Source organism: Oncorhynchus nerka, linkage group LG14, assembly GCF_034236695.1.
Source record: "Oncorhynchus nerka isolate Pitt River linkage group LG14, Oner_Uvic_2.0, whole genome shotgun sequence".
NCBI classification, from domain to species: domain Eukaryota; kingdom Metazoa; phylum Chordata; class Actinopteri; order Salmoniformes; family Salmonidae; genus Oncorhynchus; species Oncorhynchus nerka.
This window is the reverse complement of record NC_088409.1, coordinates 91,696,843-91,717,756: the sequence shown is the minus strand read 5'-3', so window position 1 is coordinate 91,717,756 and position 20,914 is coordinate 91,696,843. Positions and strand designations below refer to the sequence as shown.

Genomic DNA, 20,914 nt, shown 5'->3' with positions numbered 1-20,914 from the left:
AATGAAGAGAAAGAACAAAACTGACCAGGATGAAATCCTTGCAACCTCTTTACCTCAGACCCCAAGTAAAAATCCACCGGTGAAAAAAGTAAAAGAAGACATTTCCACGTCTGAACTTTTCTCTGCAATCCAGTCCCTGTCTACTAAACAAGACGCCACACTCTCCAAAGTGTCCATCATAGAGTGGGTTACTGAAGAAACATCAAAGAAGATCAATCATTTGTCAGAAACTGTCAGTTAGCTACGCACGAATTGTGAGCGAGAACAAGGAAAAGATAACGTTCCTAGAGATTGATTTGAAGAATCTGCAATCCCCGAAAAAATGTGCGGTGTGAAAACGTAGCTGGACTTCAAAGGTACTCTCACAGATGGAATCTGAAAATCCAAGGTGTTTGAGAGGTAGATGGAGAGGATATTAGGGAAGCAGTCGTCATTAATATCCTGGGAAAGGTGGCTCCGCGCATCAAAGACAAGCTAAGAGACGTGATCGACGTGGTACATCGACTTGGGAAACGAAGATCTGATGGACCCCCTCGCAATATCATTTTGCGCTTAACTATGCGCCATTACAGGGACATCATCTGGAAAATGGCCAAGGGGAACAAGTTTCTGGATGAGAAGAAGCTCCGCATTAAAGAAGATCTGATACCGTAGGATCAGACTGCCAGGGAGACTTGAAAATGCTATTTTCATCATTTGTAATGTGTATGGATATACCTCACATGCTCCAAATAAGACCCTTTTTACCCAATTTACTAGGAAAGTACAAGTACAGCTTCTTCGGGCTAGGGGGCAGTATTTTGAAGTTTGGATGACAAACGTGTCCAAAGTAAACTACCTGTTACTCAGGCCAAAAAGCTTGGATATGCATATAATTGGTCGTTTTGGATAGAAAACACTCTGAGGTTTCTAAAGCTGTTAAAATAATGTCTGTGAGTATAACATAGCTGATATGGCAGGCGAAAACCCAAGGAAAATACATCTAGGAAATGGGATTTTTTTGATGTGAGTGGTTTTCCATTGAAAGCCTATTGACTATATAAAGGGTTAGGGCCCAGATTGCAGTTACTATGGCTTCCACTAGATGTCAACAGTCTTTAGACATGGTTTCAGGCTGGTTTATGAATAATTAGACCTTTTGCTATGTGGTTTATGGAATCAAGCAGTACTGGTTTGCGCGTGTGACTGTGTGTGCGCTCTTCAGTCTTTTTCCTTTCTATTGAATACGCTATTGTCGGTTGAAATATTATCGATTATTTAGATAATTGACACCCTGAGGACTAGTTATAAACATTGTTTGACATTGTTTGACATGTTTCAATGAACTTTACCGATGGACACACTTTACCGATGAACTTTAGGATGCATTCGTCTGCATGTTTTGACCGCCTTTGAGCCAGTGGATTACTGAACAAAATGTGCCAACAAAACAGAGTATTTGGGATATAAAGAGGGACTTTATCGAACAAAACAACAATTTATTGTGTAACTAGGACCCTTTGGATTGCCAACAGAGGAAGATCTTCAAAGGTAAGTGATTTATTTTACTGCTATTTCTGACTTTCGTGACGCCTCTGCTTGGTTGGAAAATATTTGTATGCTTTTGTAAGCAGGGCGTTGTCCTAAGATAATCGTATGGTATGCTTTCGCCGTAAAGCCTTTTTAAAATCTGACAAAGCGGCTGGATTAACAAGAAGGTCATATTTTAACTGCTTTGGGATAGGGGGCAGCATTTTCACTTTTGGATGGAAAGCGTGTCCAGAGCAAACTACCTCCCACTCAGTCCCAGATGCTAATATATGCATATTAGTATTAGTGTTGGATAGAAAACTCACTGAAGTTTCTAAAACTGCTTGAATGATGTCTGTGAGTATAACATAACTCATATGGCAGGCTAAAAACTGAGAAGAAATCCAAACAGGAAGTGGGAAATCTGAGGTTTGTAGTTTTTCAAAGCTTGGCCTACCGAATACACATTGAGATGTGGATAAAGTTGCACTTCCTATGGCTTCCACTAGATGTCAACCGTCATTAGAAACTTGAATGAGGATTCTACTATAAAGGAGGGGCTCATGAAACCTCTTTGAGTCAGTGGTCTGGCAGAGAGCCTTGGTCTCATGACGCGAGCTCCCGACAGAGTTACCTCTCGTTCCAGTGCTTTTCTGAAGACAAAGGAATTCTCCGGTTGGAACATTATTGATGTTTTATGTTAAAAACATCCTAAAGATTGATTCCATACATCGTTTGGCATGTTTCTAGAGGACTGTAACGGAACTGTTTGAGTTTTTGTCTGGATGAAATTCTCGCGCCTCATGAAGATGGGTTACTGGGCTGAACACGCTAACAACAAGTGGCTATTTGGATATACATGATGGACTTTATGGAACAAAACAGTCATTTATTGTCGAACTGTGATTCCTGGGAGTGCCTTCTGATGAAGATCATCAAAGGTAAGTCAATATTTATTGTGTAATTTCTAACTTGGCGGATATTCCTCTGGCTGTTTTTGGGTTCTGAGCGCCATTTTCAGATTATGCTTTTTCCGTGAAGTTTTTTTAAAATCTGACACAGCACTCCCAGGAATCCCAGTTCAACAAAATATGACTGATTTGTTCCATAAAGTCCATTAATTAAGGAGAAGTCTATCTTTAATTCTGTGAATAACAGTTGTACCTTTTATCAATGTTTATTATGAGTATTTCTGCAAAATCACCTGATGTTTTGGAATCCAAACATTTCTGCACGTAAGGCGCCAATGTAAACAGAGTTTTTTGGATATAAATATACACATTATCGAACAAAACATACATGTATTGTGTAACATGATGTCATATGAGTGTAATCTGATGAAGATCATCAAAGGTTAGTGATTCATTTGATCTATATTTCTGCTTTTTGTGACTCCTCCCTTTGGCTGGAAAAATGGCTGTGTGTTTTTTGGAATTGGCTATGACCTAACATAATCAAGGGTAATATTCTCAGATATGAACAATTTATAACATTGAAAGAGTTCCCAATACCTTTCAGAGAGTTTATTTCTGTGATCAAAGCCGTTCCCATTGGTCTAACTACACTAATGAAAACTCATTTTAGCTTTGGTAATGATCACACAGTTTATCCAGAAGTCAGATTGGAAGGCGTGGGCTTACTTGAGAAATCTTGTTGTAATAAATATATAAGACACATTCTTCAAGGTGAGAATCTGTCTAACTTGTTCTTTGAATGTAAATTTGTGTCAGAATTTTGGGAAAACCTTGCATTTACCATTATGATCACCACCCATGTTTTTGACGTGAAGGATATAATATGTTACTATTGCAATGATAACAAGACCATTGAAATGATTGTGAATTTTTCTTTCTTGTTGCCAATAACTTTATAGATAAACCAAAATTCAAAAATTCTATACCAGAATTACACTTATTTATGATTTAATTTAACTATTTTATTAAAATAGTGAATAACAACAAGAAGAACATTTTCCTGAACCATTATAATACGATTTTTTCAAAGTGATTACAATTGCACTAGAGTTGTACATTTTTGTATTACTTTATGTTTTGTATGTTTTAGTATTTTCTCGTTCTGTTTCGTATGATGTAACAATGTAAATTGTTGATCTGAATTTAGATTTTTTTAAAAATAATAATTACAATATAATAACATGTTACTATACCCACTACAATCATGCAGTAACGTTAGTATACAGTTAGTATACAGCCAGTTAATTGTTACACAAGCAGGCGGACATAGGCAGAGGACGTCCTCTGGAAGTTCTCATAATTACTGTGTAAGTCTATGGAAGGGGGTGAGAACCATGAGCCTCCTAGGTTTTGTATTGAAGTCAATGTACCCAGAGGAGGACAGAAGTTACACCATGGTGCTACCCTACAGAGTGCTGCTGAGGCTACTGTAGACATTCTTTGCAAAATAGTGTGTTTTAACCAGTTATTTGGTGACGTAATTATATTTACTTTAGTTTTATCTAAAAGTTATAGCTTTTTAAATGTTTAACAATTCAAATTTTTTTATGAAATTATCTGAGCATGATAGTCCTTCCTTTCTTCCTCTGAGGAGCCTCCACTGGCGTCGGGTAAGCATCATTGACTAATTATAAAATATTTGTAATATATGCAAGTTACCACTTCACTGTGCCATTTACACCTTCTGTATCCTGTGCATGTGACAAATAAACTTAGATTTGATTTGATATAGTGTGTGTTTGCTACATGACCTCATTAAAGAGATGGGTTAAGAAGGTGTGAACGATGCTGAATGGGTGTAGACAAAGAAGAGCTCTCCAGTAGGTGTAGCAAAAGATTCAAGGACCAAGTTTCAAAGCAGAATTACTTGCCCCATTGTTCCTCAAGCATAGTGTAGGATATACCATTTTCTAGCTCTGCGTCTCTACTCTGATCCAATGTAAAAAAAAACACAACATCAAATGCTGCTACATAAGACCGAATCGAGGCAGTCGGTCACATGTTCTCTTTTACAGCAACGAACTGGGGGAGAGTTACAGGGGGGATGTGGAATGGGATGAATAAGCCAATTGGAAGCTGGAGGTGATTAGATTATCGTGAAAGGTATAATAGCCAGATGGGGAAATTAGCCAGAACACCAGGGTTAACGCCCCTACACTTATGATAGGTGACATGGGATCTTTGTTGACCACAGTCAGGACACCCATTGAAATGTCCCATCCGAAAGACGGCACCCTATGTAGGGCAATGTCCCCTTCGCTGCCCTGGACTGACCCTGCATTGTTATCCTATCTAAGTCTTGAGCCGTCTCCAATCACAATGTAAAGGGAGACTGAGCATTGAAACTGTGACTTGTTTTGAAAAAGGCCCTTAGGCCGAAAAGTTGACAACATGAACCTTCATCAGAAATCCTTCTCTGTTTTTACTTTGACATATCCATACTTGGATCCATACATTTGAAACTTTTTGACTCCATACTGTACACGGTGTCATAAAGAAACAAGGGAACAGGTACCTTGTAATGCTGGGCGTTGTGGTTCCGGCTGAAGGGATAGAATGCTCCAACCTGCATCCAACGACGACACAACTCTTCTGACACGTCGTCAAAGAAACCGCAAATATCAGCACCGATCTGAAAACGCACAACACAGGACAAGACAGAACGTTACAAACACCGACATACTCACAGAAAAAAATTATCAGGAAAGCACACAGATATAGCATTTGAAACTAGCATTTGAAACTATACAGCAGGGTCTGGAATGGAATTGTTTATCTTGTCTTATATTGGTTTCCATTTGTTAAAACAATTCAATAAGGCTAAATTGGCAGAATACATGTATGCAGTCTCTGTTTTGGTAATTGCATATGGTAAGCATAAAATACCCAATCAATGGCCCATCCTTTAAGAGCAGTGTGTTTGGGTGTTGCTATTGTTTGATAGCAGGGCACTTTAACAGCATGCTCAATGGGAGGACATCGATCCAAATCCAAGTCTCCCTATGCCAGCGATGTGTGTGTGTGTGTGTGTGTGTGTGTGTGTGTGTGTGTGTGTGTGTGTGTGTGTGTGTGTGTGTGTGTGTGTGTGTGTGTGTGTGTGCGTGCGTGCGTGCGTGTGTGTGTGTGTGTGTGTGTAATTGAAATAGAGAGTGAGTTTGAATGGGTGTGTGTGCCAAACAAGAATTGGAAAACCTATTGGACAGAGTCTCTTCAGGACTGTGGTTGGCAACTCTAACACTCCCTGTCACACCTGGAGGTGTGTGTGTGTCTGTGAGCGTGTGCGTGTTGGTTTCTCACTGACGTTTGCAATGTTACTTGTCTGAGGCCAGAGCCAAACGGCTTCTAACCATTCTAATATCTCATCAGTATGTTTTTCTCACTTACCTGCCTCTGTCTCAGCTGTGGGAGTAAAGAACCAGCTTCCAGTCAAGACACTTTTCAGTCTCCAAACAGATAAATATCATGTTGAGGTACTCACGTAGGGGATTCCGAACAGGCCAAACTCCAGCATGCCAGGTATGGCCCATTTGATGTCGTTCCAGTTAGCAGCATTATCACCCAGCCAGTGGCCGGAGTACTTCCCCACACCAGGGAAGGACGAGCGGGTCAGTATCAGGCTCCTGTTCCCCTCAAACACACGCTCTAGAGCACTACAGGGAGAGTAGGGGGAGAGGGAGTGGTGTGTAGAGAGAATGAGAGAGATAGAGAGTATCATCATCAGTGCTTTACTGCTCTAATTAGCTAGCTAAATCGAACGGCCATTGATTTTCATGACAATATTATGTTCTGATGATGTTTACATAGTGTGTCTCCTGACAATAAGGCCTTTTAATTAGCCGAGAGAGAAATAGACAGAAGAAAAAATTAAAGTCAGGACTAAAGAGGAGTGGAGCTATCGAGCGGTATGCTAGCGAGCGGTATGCTAACAGGATGAAGTGACAGAGGAGTGGAGCTAGCGAGCAGTATGCTAACAGGATGAAGTGACAGAGGAATGGAGCTAGCGAGCGGTATGCTAACAGGATGAAGTGACAGAGGAGTGGAGCTAGCGAGCGGTATGCTAACAGGATGAAGTGACAGAGGAGTGGAGCTAGCAAGCGGTATGCTAACAGGATGAAGTGACAGAGGAGTGGAGCTAGCGAGCGGTATGCTAACAGGATGAAGTGACAGAGGAGTGGAGCTAGCGAGCGGTATGCTAACAGGATGAAGTGACAGAGGAGTGGAGCTAGCGAGCGGTATGCTAACAGGATGAAGTGACAGAGGAGTGGAGCTAGCGAGCGGTATGCTAACAGGATGAAGTGACAGAGGAGTGGAGCTAGCGAGCGGTATGCTAACAGGATGAAGTGACAGAGGAGTGGAGCTAGCGAGCGGTATGCTAACAGGATGAAGTGACAGAGGAGTGGAGCTAGCGAGCGGTATGCTAACAGGATGAAGTGACAGAGGAGTGGAGCTAGCGAGCGGTATGCTAACAGGATGAAGTGACAGAGGAGTGGAGCTAGCGAGCGGTATGCTAACAGGATGAAGTGACAGAGGAGTGGAGCTAGCGAGCGGTATGCTAACAGGATGAAGTGACAGAGGAGTGGAGCTAGCGAGCGGTATGCTAACAGGATGAAGTGACAGAGGAGTGGAGCTAGCGAGCGGTATGCTAACAGGATGAAGTGACAGAGGAGTGGAGCTAGCGAGCGGTATGCTAACAGGATGAAGTGACAGTGGAGTGGAGCTAGCGAGCGGTATGCTAACAGGATGAAGTGACAGAGGAGTGGAGCTAGCGAGCGGTATGCTAACAGGATGAAGTGACAGAGGAGTGGAGCTAGCGAGCGGTATGCTAACAGGATGAAGTGACAGAGGAGTGGAGCTAGCGAGCGGTATGCTAACAGGATGAAGTGACAGAGGAGTGGAGCTAGCGAGCGGTATGCTAACAGGATGAAGTGACAGAGGAGTGGGGCTAGCGAGCGGTATGCTAACAGGATGAGTCAGCGATGGAGGAGGCCTCTCAGAAGACAATGTAACTCAAAGAGCTGTGTCAGGATTCCCTGCTGAGACATAACTCTGTGTGTGCGTGCGGGTGGTTATGCGTGCATAGGGATTTACCTCCGAGACACAACAATCCTCATTTGACTAGCCGACCCAATGACAGCGCCCCAGGCTCTATTTTTAATGATGCTCTATTTATTTAGACAAATCATCACAACTCACCTCTGAAACATCAGGACAGTGAAGCCTCACTCAGCACATAGCAAGGCCTCTAACTCTAGACCTACATCATTTTACAGTGATATACTGATATACCAGGATATACTGGTGGAATTCAAGTATACAGACTAAATAGTCCATTCTATGGCAGAGCTTCAGTACAAGTTCTACACACATAGTAAGATCCCTACTCACTCTCTGGTGGCTAGAACCATGGCGTATCCATAGAGACTGTGGACATCATAGTGGTTTCCCCAGGTCTGTTTCGAGTCCATACACAGAGTCTTACTGTACAACACCCCATCCAGGATACCTGAGGAGGAGGAGGACAGAATGAGAGAGAAGCGTGGAGGATATATATATTTTTTTGTCTGCAGTTTTTGATATTCAAAAAAGGTTGTGTTTCCTGTTAATTAAAAAAAAATGAATGTGGCTTCTTTCATCAGAGATACCAGTGTACTGATTTGGTGTAATAAACAGCCTTACTAGGAGTGAAGGGAGGGTAGTTGAGGGTAGTTGAGGGTTACTAAACAGCCTTACTAGGAGTGAAGGGAGGGTAGTTGAGGGTAGTTGAGGGTTACTAAACAGCCTTACTAGGAGTGAAGGGAGGGTAGTTGAGGGTAGTTGAGGGTTACTAAACAGCCTTACTAGGAGTGAAGGGAGGGTAGTTGAGGGTTACTAAACAGCCTTACTAGGAGTGAAGGGAGGGTAGTTGAGGGTAGTTGAGGGTTGCTAAACAGCCTTACTAGGAGTGAAGGGAGGGTAGTTGAGGGTTGCTAAACAGCCTTACTAGGAGTGAAGGGAGGGTAGTTGAGTGTTACTAAACAGCCTTACTAGGAGTGAAGGGAGGGTAGTTGAGGGTAGTTGAGGGTTACTAAACAGCCTTACTAGGAGTGAAGGGAGGGTAGTTGAGGGTTACTAAACAGCCTTATTAGGAGTGAAGGGAGGGTAGTTGAGGGTTACTAAACAGCCTTACTAGGAGTGAAGGAAGGGTAGTTGAGGGTTACTAAACAGCCTTACTAGGAGTGAAGGGAGGGTAGTTGAGGGTAGTTGAGGGTTACTAAACAGCCTTACTAGGAGTGAAGGGAGGGTAGTTGAGGGTAGTTGAGGGTTACTAAACAGCCTTACTAGTAGTGAAGGGAGGGTAGTTGAGGGTTACTAAACAGCCTTACTAGGAGTGAAGGGAGGGTAGTTGAGGGTAGTTGAGGGTTGCTAAACAGCCTTACTAGGAGTGAAGGGAGGGTAGTTGAGGGTTACTAAACAGCCTTACTAGGAGTGAAGGGAGGGTAGTTGAGGGTAGTTGAGGGTTACTAAACAGCCTTACTAGTAGTGAAGGGAGGGTAGTTGAGGGTTACTAAACAGCCTTACTAGGAGTGAAGGGAGGGTAGTTGAGGGTAGTTGAGGGTTGCTAAACAGCCTTACTAGGAGTGAAGGGAGGGTAGTTGAGGGTTGCTAAACAGCCTTACTAGGAGTGAAGGGAGGGTAGTTGAGTGTTACTAAACAGCCTTACTAGGAGTGAAGGGAGGGTAGTTGAGGGTAGTTGAGGGTTACTAAACAGCCTTACTAGGAGTGAAGGGAGGGCAGATGAGGGCAGTTGAGGGTTACTAAACAGCCTTACTTGCAGTGAAGGGAGGGTAGATGAGGGTAGTTGAGGGTTACTAAACAGCCTTACTAGGAGTGAAGGGAGGGTAGTTGAGGGTAGTTGAGGGTTACTAAACAGCCTTACTAGGAGTGAAGGGAGGGCAGTTGAGGGTTGTTGAGGGTTACTAAACAGCCTTACTAGGAGTGAAGGGAGGGTAGTTGAGGGTTACTAAACAGCCTTACTAGGAGTGAAGGGAGGGTAGTTGAGATTGTTGTCATCACATCCCTTGATGGAGCCTTTCATGAAGTTAGACACCTCATTCATATCCTGTCAGGAAGAAGACAGAGTTGGGATGTGTGGATGTGGATGTCAGACTTGAACATAAATATAGTACAACCAAGCATTAGTAGAATAGACTTACAATCCACAGAGCGTCATGTTTGATTTCTTTGAATAATCTGATGTACTCATCAGTCCACCACTCTTTACAGCTGGGGTTAGTGTAGTCTGGAAACACTGCCACACCTGGCCAGACCTAGAGAGAGAGGGAAGAGAAGAGAGAAGGGTTATTGTCAAGAAACACCAACTCATCTGGATAGACCTACAGTATAGAGAGATAAGAGAAACACTAAGTCATCTGGACAGACCTACAGTATAGAGAGAGAAGAGAAGAGATAAACACTAAGTCATCTGGACAGACCTACAGTATAGAGAGAGAAACACTAAGTCATCTGGACAGACCTACAGTATAGAGAGAGAAGAGAAACACTAAGTCATCTGGACAGACCTACAGTATAGAGAGAGAAACACTAAGTCATCTGGACAGACCTACAGTATAGAGAGAGAAGAGAAGAGAGAAACACTAAGTCATCTGGACAGACCTACAGTATAGAGAGAGAAACACTAAGTCATCTGGACAGACCTACAGTATAGAGAGAGAAACACTAAGTCATCTGGACAGACCTACAGTATAGAGAGAGAAGAGAAACACTAAGTCATCTGGACAGACCTACAGTATAGAGAGAGAAACACTAAGTTATCTGGACAGACCTACAGTATAGAGAGAGAAGAGAAGAGAGAAACACTAAGTCATCTGGACAGACCTACAGTATAGAGAGAGAAACACTAAGTCATCTGGACAGACCTACAGTATAGAGAGAGAAACACTAAGTCATCTGGACAGACCTACAGTATAGAGAGAGAAACACTAAGTCATCTGGACAGACCTACAGTATAGAGAGAGAAGAGAAACACTAAGTCATCTGGACAGACCTACAGTATAGAGAGAGAAACACTAAGTCATCTGGACAGACCTACAGTATAGAGAGAGAAGAGAAGAGAGAAACACTAAGTCATCTGGACAGACCTACAGTATAGAGAGAGAAACACTAAGTCATCTGGACAGACCTACAGTATAGAGAGAGAAACACTAAGTCATCTGGACAGACCTACAGTATAGAGAGAGAAACACTAAGTCATCTGGACAGACCTACAGTATAGAGAGAGAAGAGAAACACTAAGTCATCTGGACAGACCTACAGTATAGAGAGAGAAACACTAAGTCATCTGGACAGACCTACAGTATAGAGAGAGAAACACTAAGTCATCTGGACAGACCTACAGTATAGAGAGAGAAGAGAAGAGATAAACACTAAGTAGATGTAGACGTAGAGAGAGGGAGAGAAGTGGAGCAAAGGACACAGAGAGAAAGAGAGATGATAGGAGGGGATAACGATGGTAGAAATGCGAGGGAAACATTTAGAGGGGAGAGAAGGACATATGAGAGAGACGGGAGGAGGAATCGATTCTACAATATAAATATCCAGACGTGACTGTGAGTTTGAAGCCTTTGCTAATGACATGCAGCACAGAGAGCAATGATTAATCCTCAGAGAAAGAGGGGGAGGGCATTGCATGTGTGTGTCTGTAGCAATAATGCATACATGTGTACATTAGGTTGAGATCTTCGCTGACCTTGTATGACAGAGTTGTAAAGATTAAATCTCAAGATTACTTCACTCCCCACAGTTAAACGTTAGCTAGCTTTTATCCCCCGCTAACAACTTTACAACCACGAGCAGAAAGAGAACATTAATGATTTTCACACACGTTCACATAAACACACACACACACACACGTGTCCTAATTATGACGATTTAACTCACAAGGGAGCAGATATATAGGAACAACTTTTGAGCAGATATATGATGCCTCCAAGGTCAGGGTTAATCTGAATACAACAGGTGTTTCACCTTACAGTGAAATGCTTACTAACGAGGCCCTAACCAAAAATGCAGTTAAAAAAAATACAAATAAGAATAAGAAATAAAAGTAATTAAAGAGCAGCAGTAAAATAACAATAGCGAGACTATATACAAGGGGGTACCGGTACAGAGTCAATGTGCGGGGTCACCGGTTAGTTGAGGTAATAAGTACAGTACATGTAGATAGAGTTATTGAAGTGACTATGCATAGATGATAACAAACAGAGAGCAATGCAAATAGTTTGTGTAGCCATTTGATTAGGTGTTCAGGAGTCTTATGGATTAGGGGTAGAAGCTGTTTAGAAGCCTCTTGGACCTAGACTTGGCGCTCCGGTACCGCTTGACTTCCTCTGACACCGCCTGGTATAGAGGTCCTTCATAGCAGGAAGCTTGGCCCCCGTGCACACTACCCTCTGTAGTGCCTTGCGGTCGAAGGCCGAGCAGTTGCCACACCAGGCAGTGATGCATCCAGTGAGGATCTCTCGATGGTGCAGCTGTAGAACCTTTTGAGGATCTGAGGACCCATGCCAAATCTTTTCAGTCTCCTGATGGGGAATAGGTTTTGTCGTGCCCTCTTCATGACTTTCTTGGTGTGCTTGGACCATCTTAGTCTCTTGGTGATGTAGACACCAAGGAACTTGAAGCTCTCAACCTGCTCCAATGCAGCCGCGTCGAAGAGAATGGGGGCATGCTCGGTTCTCTTTTTCCTGTAGTCCACAATCATATCCTTTGACTTGATCACGTTGAGGGAGAGGTTGTTATCCTGGCACCACACTGCCAGGTCTCTGACCTCCTCCATATAGGCTGTCTAGTCATTGTCGGTGATCAGGCCTACCACTGTTCTGTCATCGGAAAACTTAATGATGGTGTTGGAGTCATGTCTGGCCATGTAGTTATGGGTGAACAGGGAGTACAGGAGGGGACTCATGCATCCCTGGGGGCCCCTGTGTTGAGGATCAGCGTGGCAGATGTGTTGTTACCGACCCTTACCACCTGAGGGCGGCCCGTCAGGAAGTCCAGGATCCAGTTACAGAGAGAGGTGTTTAGTCCCAGGGTCCTTTGCTTATTGATGAACTTTGAGGGCTCTATGGTATTGAACGCTGAGCTGTAGTCAATGAACCGCATTCTCACTTTTGTCCATGTGGAAAACGGCAGTGTGGAGTGCAATAGAGATTGCATCATCTGTGGATCTGTTGGGGCTGTATGCAAATTGGAGTGGGTCTAGGGTTTCTGGGATAATGGTATTGATGGTGCTGATGTGAGCTATGACCAGCCTTTCGAAGCATTTCATGTCTACAGACGTGGTCATTTAGGCAGGTTACCTTAGTGTTCTTGGGCACAGGCACTACGGTGGTCTATTTAAAACATCCTGGTTTTACAGACTCGGACACGGAGCGGTTGAAAATGTCAGTGAAGACACATGCCAGTTGGTCAGCGCTTCTTCGCAGTGCACGTCCTGGTAATCTGTCTGGCCCTGCGTCCTTGTGAATATTGACTTGTTTAATAACTTCTCTAGAGTAGGGGGCAGCATTTGACATTTTGGATGAAAAGTATGCCCAAATTAAATTGCCTTCTACTCGGGCCCAGAAGATAGGATATGCAAAAAAATGTAGATTTGGATAGAAAATACTCTAAAGTTTCCAAAACTGTTAAAATAATGTCTATGAGTATAACAGAACTGATTTGGCAGGCAAAACCCTGAGAAACATCCATTCAGGAAGTTGGAATTGTCTTTGTTTTTGTAGTTTTCTATTCAATGCCATTACAGTATCCATTGAGGACTCAAATTTGCAGTTCCTATGCTTTCCACTAGATGTCAACAGTCTTTAGAAATTGTTTCAGGCTTGTATTCTGAAAAATGAGGGAGCAAGAGCAGTCTGAATGAGTGGACCCTGCCATGTCACAGAGCTTTTTCATGCTCGCGACCAAGAGAGTGCCTTTCTTGTTTACCTTTTATATTGACAATGTTATTGTCCGGTTGAAATATTATAGATCATTTAGGCTAAAAACAACCTGAGGATTGAATATTAACATCGTTTGACATGTTTCTATGAACTTTACGGATACAATTTTGACTTTTTGTCTGCCTTTTTCGACTGCGTTTGTGCCTGTGGATTACTGAAGAAAACACACAAACAAAACGGAGGTTTTCGGATATAAGGAGATACTTTATTGAACAAAAGGAACATTTATTGACTAAATGAATGTCTTCTAAGTGCAAATACATGAATATCATCAAAGGGATTCATGTTATCTCTATTTCTGACTGGTGTAACACTTCTACTTGGCTGGTTACTGTTTGTAATGATTTGTCTGCTGGGCTATGTTCTCAAAAATGTGTACGGTATGCTTTCGCCGTAAAGCATTTTTAAAAATCTGACACCATGGTTGGATTCACAAGAAGTTCATCTTTAAACCTGTTTAATAGTCGTATCTTTTCTGAATTTTTATAATGAGTATTTCTGTATTTGAATTTGGCGCTCTGCAATCTCACTGGATGTTGGCCAGGTGGGACGATAGCGTCGCTAGCGTGGTGCAATGTAAACAGCTACAAGAAATACAGATGAAAACTCTCTAGGTAGATAGTGTGGTCTACAGTTAGTCATGAGATACTCTTTCTCAGGCAAGCAAAAGCTTGAGACTTCCTTAGATATCGTGCACCAGTTGTTATTTACAAAAATACACAATCCGCCACCCCTTGTCTTACCAGACGCCGCTGTTCTATCCTGCCGGTGTAGCGTATAACCAGCCAGCTGTATGTTGATAGTGTCGTCATTCAGCCACGTCTCCGTGAAGCATAAGATATTACAGTTTTGAATGTCACGTTGGTAGTTTAATCTTCCACATAGGTCATCTATGTTATTGTACAAAGATTGCACATTTGCTAGCAGAATGGAAGGCATTGGGGGTTTATTCGATCGCCTACAAATTCTCAGAAAGCAGCCCGCCCTCCGAACCCTTTTTCTCCTCCTCCTCTTCACGCAAATCACGGGGATCTGGGCCTGTTCCTGAGAAAGCAGTATATCGTTGGCATCGGCCGTTTCAGACTCGTTAAGAAAAGGATTCTGCCAGTCTGTGGTGAGAAATCGCAGTCCTGATGTCCAGAAATTGTAATCCATCATCTACAGGAGTTTCCATCTTTCTCGCTCCACCATATTTCTCAGTCCCTCCATATTTCTGCCTGTTTCGAGGCAGAAAGATGGAGTTACACCACTCGCTCCATTCTCTCTTCCTGACCATTACATTCTCCCCCATTCTGTCTGTTCTCTCTTTCAAATGATCTCATAACATCATTATAATGTATTCTCCACCTACCTCTGTCTTCCCAAACATATTCTGGAATCAGTTTTTATAAAAAAGTGATTATAAAAAAGGTTTGACCTGTTTCTGTGGACATTACGTATACTATTTGGAATTTTCGTCTGCGATGTCGTGACCGCTCGAGCCTGTGGATTTCTGAACATAACACGCCAAACAAATGGAGGTATTTGGATGTAAAAATAATCTTTATGGAACAAAAGGAACATTTATTGTGTAACTGGGAGTCTCGTGAGTGAAAACATCAGAATTAATTGTATTGTTTTTCTGATTTTCGTGACCAAGCTACTTTGATGCTAGATGTTCATAATGTTTTGTCTAGTGATCGATAAACTCACACAAACACTTGGATTGCTTTCACTGTAAAGCATATGTTCAAAATCTGACATGACAGGTGGATTAACAAAAAGCTAAGCTTTGTTCTGCTATATTGCACTTGTGATTTCATGAATATAAACATTTTTAATTTTATTTTATTTTAATGTGGCACTCTACAATTCCGCGGTTGTTGATGAAAATGATCCCGCTAAAGGGATCCGTGCGTCAAGAAGTTAATGCCATAATAAATACCTTACCTAACCCTTAGTGCTATAATAAATACCTTACCTACACCAGCCCTTAACCCTTAGTGCTATAATAAATACCTTACCTACACCAGCCCTTAACCCTTAGTGCTATAATAAATACCTTACCTACACCAGCCCTTAACCCATAGTGCCATAATAAATACCTTACCTACACTGCCCCTTAACCCTTAATGCCATAATAAATACCTTACCTAACCCTTAGTGATATAATAAATACCCTACCTAACCCTTAGTGCTATAATAAATACCTTACCTAACCCTTAGTGCCATAATAAATACCTTACCTACACCAGCCCTTAACCCTTAGTGCTATAATAAATACCTTACCTAACCCTTAGTGCTATAATAAATACCTTACCTACACCAGCCCTTAACCTTTAGTGCCATAATAAATACCTTACCTACACCAGCCCTTAACCCTTAGTGCTATAATAAATACCTTACCTACACCAGCCCTTAACCCTTAGTGCTATAATAAATACCTTATCTGCACCAGCCCTTAACCCTTAGTGCTATAATAAATTCCTGACCTACACCAGCCCTTAACCCTTAGTGCTATAATAAATAACTTACCTACACCAGCCCTTAACCCTTAGTGCTATAATAAATACCTTACCTACACCAGCCCTTAACCCTTAGTGCTATAATAAATACCTTACCTACACCAGCCCTTAACCCTTAATGCCATAATAAATACCTTACCTACACCAGCCCTTAACCCTTAGTGCTATAATAAATACCTTACCTACACCAGCCCTTAGTGCTATAATAAACACCTTACCTACACCAGCCCTTAACCCTTAGTGCTATAATAAATACCTTACCTAACCCTTAGTGCTATAATAAATACCTTACCTACACCAGCCCTTAACCCTTAGTGCTATAATAAATACCTTACCTACACCAGCCCTTAGTGCCATAATAAATACCTTACCTACACCAGCCCTTAACCCTTAGTGCTATAATAAATACCTTACCTACACCAGCCCTTAACCCTTAGTGCTATAATAAATACCTTACCTATACCAGCCCTTAACCCTTAGTGCTATAATAAATACCTTACCTACACCAGCCCTTAACCCTTAGTGCTATAATAAATACCTTACCTAACCCTTAGTGCTTTAATAAATAACTTACCTAACCCTTAGTGCTATAATAAATACCTTATCTACACCAGCCCTTAACCCTTAGTGCTATAATAAATACCTTACCTACACCAGCCCGTAACCCTTAGTGCCATAATAAATACTTTACGCACCAGCCCTTAACCCTTAGTGCTATAATAAATGCCTTACCTATACCAGCCCTTAACCCTTAGTGCTATAATAAATACCTTACCTAACCCTTAGTGCCATAATAAATACCTTACCTACACCAGCCCTTAACCCTTAGTGCTATAATAAATACCTTACCTACACCAGCCCTTAACCCTTAGTGCTATAATAAATACCTTACCTATACCAGCCCTTAACCCTTAATGCCATAATAAATACCTTACCTAACCCTTAGTGCCATAATAAATACCTTACCTACACCAGCCCTTAACCCTTAGTGCTTTAATAAATAACTTACCTAACCCTTAGTGCTATAATAAATACCTTACCTACACCAGCCCTTAACCCTTAGTGCTATAATAAATACCTTACCTACACCAGCCCTTAGTGCCATAATAAATACCTTACCCACACCAGCCCTTAACCCTTAGTGCTATAATAAATACCTTACCTACACCAGCCCTTAACCCTTAGTGCTATAATAAATACCTTACCTACACCAGCCCTTAACCCTTAGTGCCATAATAAATACCTTACGCACCAGCCCTTAACCCTTAGTGCTATAATAAATACCTTAGCTATACCAGCCCTTAACCCTTAGTGCTATAATAAATACCGTACCTAACCCTTAGTGCCATAATAAATACCTTACCTACACCAGCCCTTAACCCATTAGTGCTATAATAAATACCTTACCTACACCAGCCCTTAACCCTTAGTGCTATAATAAATACCTTACCTACACCAGCCCTTAACCCTTAGTGCTATAATAAATACATTACCTACACCAGCCCTTAACCCTTAGTGCCATAATAAATACCTTACCTACACCAGCCCTTAACCCTTAGTGCCATAATAAATACCTTACGCACCAGCCCTTAACCCTTAGTGCTATAATAAATACCTTACCTATACCAGCCCTTAACCCTTAGTGCTATAATAAATACCTTACCTACACCAGCCCTTAACCCTTAGTGCTATAATAAATACCTTACCTAACCCTTAGTGCCATAATAAATACCTTACCTACACCAGCCCTTAACCCTTAGTGCTATAATAAATACCTTACCTATACCAGCCCTTAACCCTTAGTGCTATAATAAATACCTTACCTACACCAGCCCTTAACCCTTAGTGCTATAATAAATACCTTACCTAACCCTTAGTGCCATAATAAATACCTTACCTACACCAGCCCTTAACCCTTAGTGCTATAATAAATACCTTACCTACATCAGCCCTTAACCCTTAGTGCCATAATAAATACCTGACCTACACCAGCCCTTAACCCTTAGTGCTATAATAAATACCTGACCTACACCAGCCCTTAACCCTTAGTGCTATAATAAATACCTTACCTACACCAGCCCTTAACCTTTAGTGCCATAATAAATACCTTACCTACACCAGCCCTTAACCCTTAGTGCTATAATAAATACCTTACCTACATCAGCCCTTAACCCTTAGTGCCATAATAAATACCTGACCTACACCAGCCCTTAACCCTTAGTGCTTTAATAAATAACTTACCTAACCCTTAGTGCTATAATAAATACCTTACCTACACCAGCCCTTAACCCTTAGTGCTATAATAAATACCTTACCTACACCAGCCCGTAACCCTTAGTGCTATAATAAATACCTTACCTACACCAGCCCTTAACCCTTAGTGCCATAATAAATACCTTACGCACCAGCCCTTAACCCTTAGTGCTATAATAAATACCTTACCTATACCAGCCCTTAACCCTTAGTGCTATAATAAATACCTTACCTAACCCTTAGTGCCATAATAAATATCTTACCTACACCATCCCTTAACCCTTAGTGCTATAATAAATACCTTACCTACACCAGCCCTTAACCCTTAGTGCTATAATAAATACCTTACCTACACCAGCCCTTAACCCTTAGTGCCATAATAAATACCTTATCTACACCAGCCCTTAACCCTTAGTGCTATAATAAATAACTTACCTAACCCTTAGTGCTATAATAAATACCTTACCTACACCAGCCCTTAACCCTTAGTGCTATAATAAATACCTTACCTACACCAGCCCTTAACCCTTAGTGCTATAATAAATACCTTACCTAACCCTTAGTGCTATAATAAATACCTTACCTACACCAGCCCTTAACCCTTAGTGCCATAATAAATACCTTACGCACCAGCCCTTAACCCTTAGTGCTATAATAAATACCTTACCTATACCAGCCCTTAACCCTTAGTGCTATAATAAATACCTTACCTAACCCTTAGTGCCATAATAAATACCTTACCTACACCAGCCCTTAACCCATTAGTGCTATAATAAATACCTTACCTACACCAGCCCTTAACCCTTAGTGCTATAATAAATACCTTACCTACACCAGCCCTTAACCCTTAGTGCCATAATAAATACCTTACCTACACCAGCCCTTAACCCTTAGTGCTATAATAAATACCTTACCTACACCAGCCCTTAACCCTTAATGCCATAATAAATACCTTACCTACACCAGCCCTTAACCCTTAGTGCTATAATAAATACCTTACCTAACCCTTAGTGCTATAATAAATACCTTACCTACACCAGCCCTTAACCCTTAGTGCTATAATAAATACCTTACCTACACCAGCCCTTAACCCTTAGTGCTATAATAAATACCTTACCTACACCAGCCCTTAACCCTTAATGCCATAATAAATACCTTACCTACACCAGCCCTTAACCCTTAGTGCTATAATAAATACCTTACCTAACCCTTAGTGCCATAATAAATACCTTACATACACCAGCCCTTAACCCTTAGTGCCATAATAAATACCTTACCTACACCAGCCCTTAACCATTTGTGCCATAATAAATACCTTACCTATACCTGCCCTTAACCCTTAGTGTTATAATAAATACCTTACCTACACCAGCCCTTAACCCTTAGTGCCATAATAAATACCTTACCTACACCAGCCCTTAACCCTTAGTGCCGTAATAAATACCTTACCTACACCAGCCCTTAACCCTTAGTGCTATAATAAATACCTTACCTACACCAGCCCTTAACCCTTAGTGCCATAATAAATACCTTATCTACACCAGCCCTTAACCCTTAGTGCTATAATAAATAACTTACCTAACCCTTAGTGCTATAATAAATACCTTACCTACACCAGCCCTTAACCTTTAGTGCTATAATAAATACCTTACCTACACCAGCCCTTAACCCTTAGTGCCATAATAAATACCTTACCTACACCAGCCCTTAACCCTTAGTGCCATAATAAATACCTTACCAACACCAGCCCTTAACCCTTAGTGTTATAATAAATACCTTACCTACACCAGCCCTTAACCCTTAGTGCCATAATAAATACCTTACCTATACCTGCCCTTAACCCTTAGTGTTATAATAAATACCTTACCTACACCAGCCCTAACCCTTAGTGCCATAATAAATACCTTATCTACACCAGCCCTTAACCCTTAGTGCTATAATAAATAACTTACCTAACCCTTAGTGCTATAATAAATACCTTACCTATACCTGCCCTTAACCCTTAGTGCCATAATAAATACCTTATCTACACCAGCCCTTAACCCTTAGTGCTATAATAAATAACTTACCTAACCCTTAGTGCTATAATAAATACCTTACCTACACCAGCCCTTAACCCTTAGTGCTATAATAAATACCTTACCTACACCAGCCCTTAACCCTTAGTGCCATAATAAATACCTTACCCACACCAGCCCTTAACCCTTAGTGCCATAATAAATACCTTACCAACACCAGCCCTTAACCCTTAGTGTTATAATAAATACCTTACCTACACCAGCCCTTAACCCTTAGTGCCATAATAAATACCTTACCTACACCAGCCCTTAACCCTTAGTGCCATAATAAATACCTTACCTATACCTGCCCTTAACCCTTAGTGTTATAATAAATACCTTACCTACACCAGCCCTTAACCCTTAGTGCCATAATAAATACCTTACCTACACCAGCCCTTAACCCTTAGTGCCATAATAAATACCTTACCTACACCAGCCCTTAACCCTTAGTGCTATAATAAATACCTTACCTACACCAGCCCTTAACCCTTAGTGCCATAATATATACCTTATCTACACCAGCCCTTAACCCTTAGTGCTATAATAAATAACTTACCTAACCCTTAGTGCTATAATAAATACCTTACCTACACCAGCCCTTAACCCTTAGTGCC

At 41.5% G+C, this 20,914-nt stretch overlaps 1 protein-coding gene across 3 annotated transcripts in view; it reads right to left on the bottom strand.

Moving 5' to 3' along the window:
• si (sucrase-isomaltase) overlaps positions 1-20,914 on the bottom strand; it is a 115,677-nt gene that overhangs the window by 67,280 nt on the left and 27,483 nt on the right. For all 3 annotated transcript variants that reach the window (XM_065000538.1, XM_065000539.1, XM_065000540.1), the window contains exons 13-17: positions 9,677-9,790; positions 9,498-9,582; positions 7,869-7,986; positions 5,962-6,133; positions 4,999-5,115 (exon numbers count right to left, since the gene is read on the bottom strand). In XM_065000538.1, coding sequence (XP_064856610.1) covers positions 4,999-5,115; positions 5,962-6,133; positions 7,869-7,986; positions 9,498-9,582; positions 9,677-9,790 — 606 coding nt within the window. The remainder of the gene's footprint in view (positions 1-4,998; positions 5,116-5,961; positions 6,134-7,868; positions 7,987-9,497; positions 9,583-9,676; positions 9,791-20,914) is intronic.